Source organism: Leucopleurus acutus, assembly GCF_964270905.1.
Source record: "Leucopleurus acutus genome assembly, chromosome: 9".
Taxonomy (NCBI): domain Eukaryota; kingdom Metazoa; phylum Chordata; class Mammalia; order Artiodactyla; family Delphinidae; genus Leucopleurus; species Leucopleurus acutus.
The window spans coordinates 60,148,188-60,161,015 of record NC_139144.1 but is presented as its reverse complement, the minus strand read 5'-3'; the positions used below and the strand labels follow the sequence as shown (position 1 = coordinate 60,161,015).

Here is a 12,828-nt window from a genome sequence, read left to right as displayed (position 1 = left end):
CCAAAGCTCCAGTTCCCTCCCTCCTCCTGGAGCCGGACAGCAGCATCCATCACCTGCCCGCGCGCTTCCTGATCCGGGTCTGCGCGCGCGGCGCGCACATTGGCGGGGGCGGGTCACGTGGCGGTACTGGGCGGGGCGCGCGCGGGGCCGAGACCGGGGACGCGCGCGCGCGCGCGCGCGCGGGCGAGCCGCGGGGGAGGAGCGGCGCGAACTTTGGTGGCGTCGGCGGCGGAGGGAGGGGGAGGGGGAGGGGTGGGATCTTGACAGCGGGGGAGGGGAAGGGAGCGGGGGAAAGGGGGGATGGGAAGCGAGGCAGGAGGGGGAGGGGCCTCGGCGAGCCCAGAAAAACGACAACGCGAGAAAAATTAGTATTTTTGCACTTCACAAATTAATGACCATGAGCTCGTTTTTGATAAACTCCAACTACATCGAGCCCAAGTTCCCTCCCTTCGAGGAGTACGCGCAGCACAGCGGCCCGGGCGGCAGAGACGGCGGCCCTGGCGGGGGCCCGGGCTACCAGCAGCCCCCAGTGCCCGCGGCCCAGCACCTGCCGCAGCAGCAGCCCCAGCTCCCCCACGCGGGCGGCAGCCGAGAGTCCGCAGCCTCCTACTACGCGCCGCGGGCCGCCCGCGAGGCCTCCTATCCCGCAGCCGCGCTCTACCCCGCGCACGGTGCCGCCGACACCGCCTACCCCTATGACTACCGCGGCAGCGCCAGCCCCGGGCGGCCGCCGCAGCCCGAGCAGCCCCCGGCGCACGCCAAGGGTCCCGCGCACGGCTTGCACGCGAGCCATGTCATGCCGCCCGGGCGGCAGCCCCCGCCGCCGTCTCCCCCGCAGCATCGTGCGGCTGCCTCCGCGCCCCCGCGGCGCTGCGAGGCGGCTCCCGCCACCCCGGGCGTCCCGGCAGGGGGCAGCGCCCCCGCGTGCCCGCTGCTCCTGGGCGACAAGAGCCCGCTGGGCCTGAAGGGCAAGGAGCCCGTGGTGTACCCCTGGATGAAGAAGATCCATGTCAGCGCCGGTACGTGGAGGCGCGGGAGGGTGGGCTGGGACCGAGCCCGGGTTCCAGGGTTGGGGCGGGGGTCGTGGGGAGAGGCCGAGGGGTTGGGGGCCTCGGGAGGGGAGCCCCCAGCTGGCTCTAGCTACAGTGGGATGTGGGTGTGTGCGCGCCAGCCAGCCGCCTGATCCCAACGTGAGAATCCTTTTGTACCCGGGGTCCCTTTATCGGGAGATTTACGAGACGCCAAACTGTTAGGGCAGTAATTATAGCCCCCATAAATTTAATTGCCCTGGCAGAGGCTTCAGGCCATGTGTCTTTGAAGCTTTTCTTCAGCCCCAATGCCCAGCACTATTCTTTATGGCTCTCGGGTGTTTCCCTTGTCAATAGCCTGTGAAACATTTTCTTTGCCGTTTTATGTATCTTGCGTGAACTTGGTGTCAGGTTATTATATAATGATGATGTCCAATTGCTCTTCCCCCACCCCACCTTCTCTTTCCTCCTCTTTTCCCTCTCTTCCACTCCCTCCTCCTTGGCTTTCTTCATCGGGGTTATGGGCTTTCAGTCAACCCCAGTTATAACGGAGGGGAGCCCAAGCGCTCCCGAACCGCCTACACCCGGCAGCAGGTCTTGGAGCTGGAGAAGGAGTTCCACTTTAACCGCTACCTGACCCGGCGTCGCCGCATCGAAATTGCCCACACGCTCTGCTTGTCCGAGCGCCAGGTCAAGATCTGGTTTCAGAACCGAAGGATGAAGTGGAAGAAAGATCACAAACTGCCCAACACTAAGATGCGATCCTCCAACTCGGCCTCGGCCTCAGCAGGCCCACCGGGGAAACCACAAACTCAGAGCCCACACCCGCACCCCCATCCTCACCCCCACCAGGGCGCCTCCACACCCATTCCCTCCTCCATATAATCTTCCAGAGCTCTAGACCAGTTCTTGCCCTCACATGCTTTTCTTTCCTCTTCTACCCCTTTCCCATCCACCCCTCCCCATCTGGACTACAACAGACCCCAAAACAAAACTCAGCTTGGTGAAAAGGATAATAAAAGGTGAAAAGGATAATAAAAAGAAGACATTTTCTGGGTAAGAGTGTGAGCTGGTTGCCGCCCAAGAGAGGACAATGGCCAAGATGCTGACTAGTGGGACAACCTGCTGGCCTGAACAAGGCTGCCAGGTTTGGGTACCTGAGAAGAACCACTTGGCATCAAATACTTTTGAGATGGCTAAAGGCAGTCGCACAACCCATGCTGACTGGGGACGTGTACATGTATATTTGTTGCAAGCAGAAAAAATCAGACCCTTTTCCTATCTTCCTTATTTCCCCTTCCCTCATTAAGGCAGCTCATACAAGCTTGTACCGAACTGAATAAATGAGTAGACATTGTGGACCTCACAAGATTATTTATTTCTCAAAATGTACAGACCTTGATGGTAGATGTGACACGTTAGTTTCCTTTCCTTTCCTTTATTTAAAATATTGTTGTGGAGATATTGTTGTCTTATTCTGAGGCACTATCTTGGGGGAGGGAGAGTGCATTTAGACCCATGTGCAACTCTACAAATTGTGGTGTGGCTCTATAGAAAGACATGTGCTAAGAATAAACTCCATTTAAAAAACAAAGTTCTGAGACATATTTGTGTGTTTCCTACTTTTAATTTAAAAAAAATTATCTCAATTGAAATGGTTGGCCTTGCATGTAAAATTCCTGTAGATGGCTTGAGTTGCATTCACTTGGACTAACTGCTCACATAATTTGTTCAACTTGAGCTGAACTCTTGTCAAGTTTGACCCACTGTGGGGAAAGTTCCAAAGAGCAGGAAGGCTCTTGAGCTCTGAGAGGGCTCCTCTTCCCAAACTTGGCCAGGCTTTCAGGCCTCAAGTCTCTGTAAGGCATAGAAACGTGTCCTTCTCTGCAATGAAAGGTGAAACTGCGCAGTGCTGTGGGCCCAGGACTTTCTGCAGCTGTTCTACATGCTGAACTCTGAGCACACTTGGAAAGAAGTGGTCTCTTTGGTATTTATTGCACCTTCACGCTTAATCTTTCTGTTTCCCTGGAGATAAAAACTAGTTTGTGCAAAGAGTTGAGATTGCTTTTTGTTTCTTGCCTGTTTATAAGGTTCTCTTCTTCACTAACTACAGCTTGGGATTTTTGTTTGTTTGTTTCTTTTTCTTTTCTTTTTTCTTTTTTGAAGCAGGAGCTTTCAAAATAAACTGAATTTTCCCAGTACACCCTCCAGGGTTTCTTCTGAGGAAAGAAAAAGCATAATGACACCTTAAGCAAGGTAGACCTGGGAGTATTAAGTGCTGGAAGAAAGCCAATCTCTGAACTAGGGTCGCCTTCCTCAAATGCTCCTGGATCTTTCTGCGCAACCTAGAGATCTAGACTCAGAAGGTTGAACTCAAACCCCATTCTCAATCTTCATAGCCCTAGTATTTGTTTACTGATTTACAAATTAGTAAAAGAGGATTTAGACTTGGTTGTCACTGAAGGGAGTACTCTGCAACAAGATTCAGAAAACCAACAGCCACTAGCCCCCAAATATTAGAACTGTAACCTGGCTTTGAATGAGTGTGGTTTTTAGTTCATGTAACAATTTTAGCAGAGATGGGAGGGGGGAACTCACCTACCTCTGCAGTATCAGAGGATTTTTAAACACATTTTCCCATCAGAGGCTAACCATCCTTAGCCAGTAGTCAGTGCTGTTACCCCTTTCGCCTCGGCTGCTCTGTGTGTGATAACAGGCAAGGGTGATTGTTCTCTACCTGGGAGCAAACCAGATCTGAGAGGAAAGTGGACACCAGTCTCTGAGGGGCCACCTCCTATCCCCAGGAAAATTCAGGGGCAAACAAATACACTTCTTCCCAGGTCAGGCCAAACCTGGCATAAAGTGCATTTTATAAGGTGCCAACGGGTGCCAGGGGTTTCTGGAGGCCCTGCAACTGCTGCTAAAACTTATTAACCCTCCCCCTACTACACTCACTTGTAAAACGCAATTAAATCACGCTGAAAATAGCAATTTCCCCAGGAATCATTAATCACCTCATACAATAAATACTTCTTTGTAATTCAACAGCAATTCTGAAAGGCATTCTCTGGGAAAAGTCTGTGGAGAAGCGAGGGATCTTCTTGAAAATAATGTGGTCTCGGGCAAAGACTCAGCATCTTGGCTGTCTGCTCAAAAAATGCCTAGACTCTTGGTGGAAATTGAGTGTCGAGCTGCAAAACCTCGAATGGCAGATTATCATCATTTAAGGTAAATTCTTATATTTCTCCTTGGTGAGGAAGGAGGGGTACGGGGGCATTCATTAGCTTCATACTGGGGGCACTTGTATAGGGGTGGAAGGGGTAACTTTCTTTCACTTACTCTAAATCTATCCAGGAAAAAAAGAGAGAGGATCGAGATTGTCTTTCTAATATCCCAGAACAAAATGGTAGTTTTTGCCCAAGCTGTCTTGATTATTAAGGTGTTGGTAAGTTTTACAAAGCCAAAGTTACCCACGATGATCCAAATGATTATGTCATTTCTTCAAGTGTTTTGCCTGCTTCAGATTTGGTCTTTAAGGGAGTTTGTTATAACAGCTTAGAAAATCCCACTTTGTGCTTCAAAATCGTTCATTGTCTGCCCCTTGCTAGGGCAACCATAAGAGTTCACCCAGAGGACAAATTTTCTATCTCATTAATTTTTTTTTTAAAGCGGACCCTACTGGCCCCTCAAACCCTTGGCCTTTAAAGACAGTATTTTGCGTAAGCTCTGTAAGCCTCCTACAAAAATGACCCTTATACATGCTCCCCTCTTCTTTCTCTCTTTTCCCCTCCTTCCCTCTAACACACACTCATCTGCTTTAGTCACAGAGCCACACTGTGCATGACTCCGGAGATAAAAGTTTTGTCAACATCTGAAATCAACCTAATCGGATAGGAGACACTTTAATGGTCACAGTTTGAATTAAGTACTTAACACTCTCCCCCGTGAAGAGAGATGGCACTTTTCAGGCTCTCTTTCCTAGTTTTGCTGAAATCTGCGATATACCCGGTGTTTTATTACAGCAGGAATTCAACTGTGACAGGCATAGTAGAGTACTTAATACCCAGGATGGACCTCCTGGGAAGATTACCTAGATATATGGAGAGTGGGCCCTCCACACAGCATCTTTGACTTTATATTCACCTGTCCCAGGGTGCCCACATTCCCCCCACTTCTCAGCCTCCTCCCCATGGGATGAGTATCACCATCTCTCCTCTGTCCCCCTGCTTCCCTGAGCTTCCAATCTGTGCTGCTTTTCTCACCACTGCCTTTTCTACAGCCCTTTCAACATAGAAACATATCCACAGCTCTTTGGAATGGAAAGAAAGAAGAACCCCGAAGAATCACTGTAGCAAACAGAAACCTGGGACTTCCTGTGTGAATGCGTTGGTTCTGTGCAGGCAATAGGCTGTTCTTTGTACTCTCTTGGTTTCTGCATCCCTAGCTGCGGGCTGGTATTGAAGAACACAGGCTCACCTTTCCCAGCAGCTGCTCCTGTTGCCCCTTGTCTATATTATACACTGGCCCAAGAATAACTGCTTCCTCTCTCAAAGAGTAGGGGCTGGGAAGGAGGAGGAAGAGAGTGTGTTCTAACTCCTTGATAGCATCAGGGAGGCTGCTGGCGCTGTTGTGAAACATTCTAGTCTGAAACTTCAGTCCTGGAACTCTGGCATCTCTTCTTCTCAAGGCCCCAAACTCATGGGGGCCCCTCTCCCCCACCCCTGCTTTCAGGCCAGTCCCACCCTCTCTGGGATTGATTCCTGGGGCTAAAAGAGATCCCCTCATTGAAAGGATGTCCAGGGCAAAAGGGATCTGGAGGCCGTTTTGGTTCAGTCTTCTCAGTTTACCAATGAGGAAACTGAGGCAGCTGAACGCTTCCCCTTCACGTTCTTTATGTTAATGAGTGTGTAGTTTGAACAGAGTCTTTGGTCTCACCTTGGGTAGGGGTAAGTGTACAGACATCTTTTCTCTGCAGCAGCCTGGAATGGACATATGCATCTGAGCTTACACTTGAAACAGAGGGCCACAGGTGTCCAGAGGCCAGGGAAGAAGGGTGGGTTCTTGCCTGATGAGCCACCAAAGCAGCTGGGGAAATCATGTAACCAAACTGCTTTAGCCAGTGCGCTGAGACAGGTGGGCTGACCTCTGGGCTCAGGAGGGGACCGACATCAGGGCACCTGACTGTCCACAATTCTCCTAGTCCTGGAATGACTAATTCTACTATGGCTGGCCCTGGGATTTACATGGCGGTGGCTTGCCTGGGAGCGGGCATCTGCGTTTCGGAGGCCTGGGAGCTAAAAAAGTTAAACAAGGATCCTGGTTGCAGCAGATAAAGGTGTAGCGCCTGTTCGAGGGAGATATTGAAATTGTAATCTTTGTGGTCACGTGACTCATTAAATAATTAATGCGGATCGTCAGGAATGGATCGGAGTCGTCAGGGCTTCACTAGGAATGAATCTCTCAGAAGTGAGTCCCCCAACTTCCTATTTGATTTTTAAAAGCACACATACTCAGATTTGTATCCAAAGGCTTTTTAACTCCTTCAGGAGTGGTGGAGAGAGGCCGTCAGCGGCCAGGACCGGAGCTGGCGGGCCCACGCTGGGTCTTGGGGCTTTTCCTGCAGGGGTTGTGCGAGTCTGTGGAGCGCGCCGCGCCCGGGCAAACGTGAGTTCGGGCTCGGGATTTCTGCGGTCACATCTTGGCTTTGGTGATGAAGTGGGACGGATGAGCAGACAGTTGGTAATGTTCTGATTCGCACTGGGGAAGGCTGCAGAGATACCACAGAACGGACGCGCGGCTTTGTCCAATTTTCCCGGTGTTCATAAATCACCCGCGCCGGGCGAGCGCCAAAAACGCGGAGAGAGAGGCCGCGGTGGTGGCGGCCATTGCAGAGGGAGAGACCTGGGCAGCATCTCTTTGTGACTCATTAGTCTGAACGATTTATGGTGGAACAGCAGCCATGAATATTTGACTTGGGGATAAGGAAATAGCAACAACAATGATCACCATAATAATGACAATACTCCTAAGCGTGAGGGGGTGGGGATGTGTGTTGTGGTGGATGGTGGTGCAGCAGATCCTTCTGGGGCTAAGCTGAGTGGTAATGTGCAGGGTGGCTAAGCCCCACCTTGCTCAGGGTCAGGCCAGGATCCCCAAGGCCAGGGGGCGCTCCCTTTGGGGACGTAGAGGGCAAGTTTGAACAAGAGAAAGGGCCCAGCATGGATTCTGAGTCCCAAGTGCTTGACGGACAATGGGGCCTGCAGGTCGAGGTGGTGGCAGAGGGCAGCTACCTGCTGGTGTGCGGCCACTTGTTCAGTGTGCTAGAGGGCCCTGAAGCCTGAGGGTCAGGGTACTTACCGGCTATTTGGTAGCCTCTCTTGGCACTATCAGCAGGATTGCATGGACGCGGGACAGTCACTGGGGCTAATTTAGGCAGGCTGGAGTGTGGGGAGGCCACCCAGGCCTGGGTGAAGGGATAGTGGGGCAGGGACAGAGCTGTGGAAGCAACCGGCCCTCAGAGTCCCAGCCCAGCAAAGAACTTCTCCAAGCCTGAACCCAACGCACAGGAGGATTCTTTGTCCCTCCTCAGAGTCTTCCCCCCATCCCCCGAAAGTTGGCTGACCCTTTGGTAGTTAGAGAGCAAGAAAGGGTTGCAAATATCTTAAGGAATGAGGCAGCAGCGGAATTAGGGCCTGGAGCGGCTCGTGGCTGCTGTGCATAGGGAGGCTGGGTAGGGCCCCCAGATCGGTTATTGTCTGATGCCCGCATCCTTTCCCGTTTCCCCCACTTCCAGAAACCATAACTGGCCTACTCTGAGGGACTGGGCACTGTGGTGGTCCCGCCAGCCCACTGGGACCGAGAAAGGATGCCCCAGGGCTTTAATGAACCAGAAGACAAAACCTCACAAGACTGCCCCAGCCCATGGGCTGAGCTGGAATCTGATTTCGCGCCAAACAGAAATGAACACTATTAGTGAGGTTTCAGGAGAGTCCGTGATTGAATGCTCCCAGACAAGGCTTCCCTTTGTTAGCAAAAGAAAATAAAGCGTGCATTCACATCCCCAAGTTGAGGTGCGAGAGGAGCTCTCGCAGCAGAGCGGACACCAACAGAAAGCCTCTTCCACCTTCTTGTCTTCCTCCGTCTGGTCCATTTTCTTCCCGCTTCCCCTCCCCCCCGCATAAAAAGAAAAAAAAAAGAGTGTGGGTGCGGAGATGGAGTATGTATTTATTTTACAAAAATAAATCATGATCTTCAGGCTATTTGTAGACCGGAACCTTTCAAGCAATGAGTGAGCCGCATGGACGAGTGCCCTGGCGACTCCTCCGTGTCCGCGTCACCCCGGGGGCCACCCTGGTGCCCGCGCTGCCTTCGTCTCGGCCTCCGGCCTTCCAACTCCCTTCCTCCGCAGCCGCTGTTCACCCTCTGCTGTTTGTTTGTCCGCAGAGCGCCCAGACACCGGAAACGGCGGTTCCCTGAGCGCCCGAAGCTGGAGACACTCTCGAGTTCAGTCTTCGACATCTTTCGAGGTAAGCGCTGCGTCAAAACTCTTCACTGCCCCGGGTTTCGCACCGGGCCTTTGGGCAGGAGTTTACTTTCCGTGGCAGCTGCAACCCCATGCCCTTTGAAAGAGGTGCTGGTCAATATTTAACTTCAGAGGAGTTTTGGGGCTGGTTCCCCTCAGCTGCACGCCCAGCCAATGCGGGGCTTCAGCGGACAAAGCTCTGCCCCAAAGCCGGCCTCATACGGAGGGGCGGTTGCATAGACCAAAGATGTGTGTCTGTGTGTGGGGCAGGGGGCTCAGAAGGGTGTGTTTGTCCCCTCCGGCATGCCCCAGACAGACCAAACCGCTACACGGAACAGCAGGGCAAAAGCAAGTAGAGGCCACTGGCGCGCCGGCCGCTGCGTGGGCTGCTCTCCTTGTGGACTGTTTGCGGCGCCTGCGGAGACTGTGAGCTCGGCAGTTGTGGCCAGTCCCAGCTCTGCGTGGAGGAAACTTGTGTCGCCGCCTTGCAGTTTCTCCTATCGTTTTGCCTTTTCTCGGCACGAAGGAAGTTGCTGTATTTCAAATGTGTAGACCATCGCAGGCAGCTGGGCTTCTGGGTTTCTTTAGCCGGGCTGATCCGCTGATCCTCCTATACGAAAAGCACGAGTTTTGTATGTCTCGGCGTTTTCTTTTCCTATTTGGAACAAGGGAAAACTCTTTAAAATTGTTTTCAAGTTCTGGCTTAATTTGTTCTCTTAGTTTGGGGTGCAGGGAGGTAATTACTGTGGTTTATTACCTTGTAAAAGATCCACAAATTTGCTGCCATTTGGGGGAGGGGCTGCTGGAATAGCTTTCAAAAGCTTGGGTTGAAAGAATGGATTTGCTTTGTGCTTTCAGGAATTACTTATTTTAAAAAGTTTTCTGAGATTTTTATCTTCTATTCCCTAGGCCTCAGCCTTCCCCGAAATCTGCTCCTACAATAGATATCAGGTTGTTAATTAATCAAAACATGCTATTCAGTGTTGCTCTAAGACTGATATGGTATTCCAGATACAATTATTACTTTATCAGATAGGAAGTAAACAGAGTAATTGTAAAGCTGGTTATGTTCTCAGCTACTGTATGTCTGTTTATACCAAGTATAGATGGAGCATTTCAGGAATTTGCAACTCAGTGTGTACTTATGATTTGCATCTCTGCACACAACAGAACCACTGCATGTGTAAATAGTTGCAGAGGTCTGCGGCCATGTGTATAAAATGATATACACATCCATATGTGTCCAGAGAACTTGGAGCTCATTTGTACTGTAGTTGCACCCACAGGAAATATCTCATGTTAAATAATGATCTATAATCTACTCTCTCTCACTCTCTCTCACACACACACACACACACACACACACACACATACCGTGAGCAAAGAAGGCCCTACCTGACGCTGAGTAGAAAAACCACTAGAGTTAAGTAAAGGGAGAAAAATGTTAAGTGTATTTTTGACAGAGAAATCAGATTGCAGTGTTTGAATACAGATATAGCTAATCTGCCAACAGCCTTGCAAATATTGACTCAAGCTCTGTATCCTTGGTCACCTGCTCCTTCCAAGACAACTTCACGGCTATTTTGGCTCTGGTGCACGGATCCAGGGTATGTGTCCCCAGCCCTGGCCAGGTTGGGTGGGGGAGTCAGGAGAGGGCGGATTGGCAGCTGGGTTTCCCAACCTGGGCTTAGATACTTGAGCATCTCTATTCTTGTTCTCTGGAACTGAACCATAAAAGACCCACAGCCTTGCTCCAGGAAAGTGGGTTTCAGAGTGGTGAAGGAGGACTCTCAGCTGCTGGTTCCCCGGGGGCTTGCCCAGACCAAGGTCTCATAGCGAAGCTGTTTTCACCTCAGAAGTTAAATTTCCTTTGACTTGCTCAGATTTTTCCCTTCACATCCCACCCCAAGTCGTTAATGTTAATTGTTAAACAGCAGTTGGAGCATTAACTGGGCTGTTAATAGCGGTATGGGGGCTCCTGGCTGGAGCTGAGATGCTGCTGGGCCTTGCTGGCGTTAAGGCATTTCTCTGAAGCAGTACCAAAGGCTTCTCCCATTGATTTATGGCCTCGGGAGTTTTGGTTTGCTCCAGATTGCTCTGAGAGTTCTGAAGGGGGCCCCTTCTCATCTCTGAGTCGAAGCCTGTGCAGAAACTTTGGTTGGGAGCAGGCAAGGGGTTTGCCAGGCTATCTGGAGAGCTCAGGGTGAAATTGTGTGGGTGGAGGGGTAAGGGGAGCAGAGGACAGTGTATTAGTTGTCTGAGTCCTCGGGGAACTGGAGAGTGCTTTTTGAAACCAGCCTTTGGTCCTGTCCTCTACCCCCAAAACGTGAGAGAAGCAGGTTTTCACTTTGGGTTCTCACTTTCTAGCTTGTGGCTTCGTTCAGAGCTGGGAAAGTTCACAAAGAGGTTGTCTCCCAGCTATCCCACAGACAGAACCTTATTGGAACACTACCTCTAGCTTAGGCCAGGGCTTACTTCCAAGGGATTCGGTCTCCTCCTCTTTTATTGCCCTTGTGATTTGGACATCCCCATGACCAGGCCCCTTTGCTGAGGGCCTTACATTCTCACCAGGCCTCTTCTGCTCCTCTGTGGGGGAGGAGAGGAGGGAAGAATCACGCACAGCTTCCGGCAGCTGCTACAAGTGAGTCCTCACACTTAGAGAGGCCTAGCCAGCTGAAGACCTACTCTCGAGGAACAAAAGAATATGGCATGAGGATCTTACCCCCTCAGAGCACTCCCCTAGTTCAGAAACTAAGGCCTGAAAAGAGGAACTTTTTAGATGGCTCCTGAGAGGGTGAAGTGTTAAAGTCAGTGGATGGTGTCACCAAGCAGAAGGTAGGAGTTGGAGTGGGATGGGGAGGGGTAATGCCAGGTTCTTCCTGAGCTGAGTTGGTCCAGTTCAGTTTCTGATGGTGGACACGGAGTTGTCTTGGGGGAGGGTGGGCAGACTTGTCTGCAGAGAGGGTCCTAGATTGTCTAGTAGGTTAATTCAAGGGATGCCAGCAAAGGTTGGTTCTTTTTTTTTTCCTCTCTTGCAGAGACAATTAGATCATTTCCCCTTACATTTTTCATCATCAGAAGCTTATAATTTCATGTATCACTGAGCTATGCACTAAGGAAATGTGTAAGTACAGATTTGGCCAGGGCGCTTGGTCCCTTCAGATTTAGCAAACCCTGACCCACCACTCTAGAGCCAAGCATCTCTCTTCTAGGGGGTTCCCGTCGAAAAAAACCAACTGGACTTGGAGGAGGTGCTTCAGCCTTTTGTCAGGTAATTATGGGCCTTTTGGGTTTCTCCAGTGGCTGTGGTGTATGGTGTGGGTGTTAGCAAACTCCACACAATGGCAGGCCATTAGGGAGTCCACTGACTAGGCCAGTCCTTATTGGGTTTCCTTCTGGAAACAGGGCTAGCGCCTTGCCTTTTGACATACTGGCCAGTGGGCCAGGGGAGACTAGAGTGCTTGGGTGTTCTGGGTTCAGTTTATGTGTGAGTGGAAGACTGTAAGGAAAGTTCCGTGGACTGTAAGAATGGAGATAGAATTGCTGTTCCCTTGTGTCTGGATCATGTGTAAAGAAATATAAGTGGAGATAAGTGGCCTTGTGTGGCACGTGTTGGGGTGGGAGGAGATGCCCCCAGCGTCCTACTGCCCTAGACAGTGCTTCCCTTCCCCATTGCTGGTCAAGGTCCCCCGCTTCACCTCCCCGAAAGCTAAATGTTCTGCTTGGAAACCTAGTTCCTTCAGTGATTCCCTATTTCAAATAGAAGGATTTAAGTTGACGTATGACCACGTGAGCACATAATACAGCACATTATTGTGGCATTTGGAGCGGAGACCCGGGCGGGCTTTGCCTGTGATTACGTTTTCTAGATTCTCTACAGAGCGAGAGCTTTTCCCCCCACCCCCTCGCACCCACCTCCTCCTTCTCCTGCCCCTTCTCTGGAAAGCGCTTTCCTAGCGGGTTGCAGTTTTCAGCGCTCATGGAGCAGTTCTGGGCGAGCTAGCGATGGGACTCCAGGCCACACCAGGAGGATGGAATTTATTTTAAGGTATTTCCGTTGATTGTTCATATGTAGAGTGAGTTATGGCTGTGAGAGACAAAGGTCAGGTGAGGAGACCCTGGTTCAGGAACAGGACCCTCAGCCCTTCTCTTCCTTTGTTTCTCCCTTAGAACCGAAAGCATTTGAAAGATCCCCAGTAGCGCCTCAGACTGAATTTAATTCCTTGGAAAGTATTGGGGGGGCTGTAAAGGAAGGGGCACTCGGGGGCTACTAGGTGG

At 51.2% G+C, this 12,828-nt stretch overlaps 1 protein-coding gene across 1 annotated transcript; it reads left to right on the top strand.

Annotated features, from left to right (window-relative positions):
- Positions 1 to 391: 391 nt before the first annotated feature.
- On the top strand, positions 392 to 1,913 carry HOXA4 (homeobox A4; the record flags this gene model as incomplete). Its single annotated transcript, XM_082846059.1, has 2 exons — positions 392 to 1,019; positions 1,561 to 1,913. The coding sequence occupies 2 exons, from the start codon at positions 392 to 394 to the stop codon at positions 1,911 to 1,913; spliced, it is 981 nt and encodes a 326-aa protein (XP_082702185.1).
- Positions 1,914 to 12,828: the final 10,915 nt, after the last annotated feature.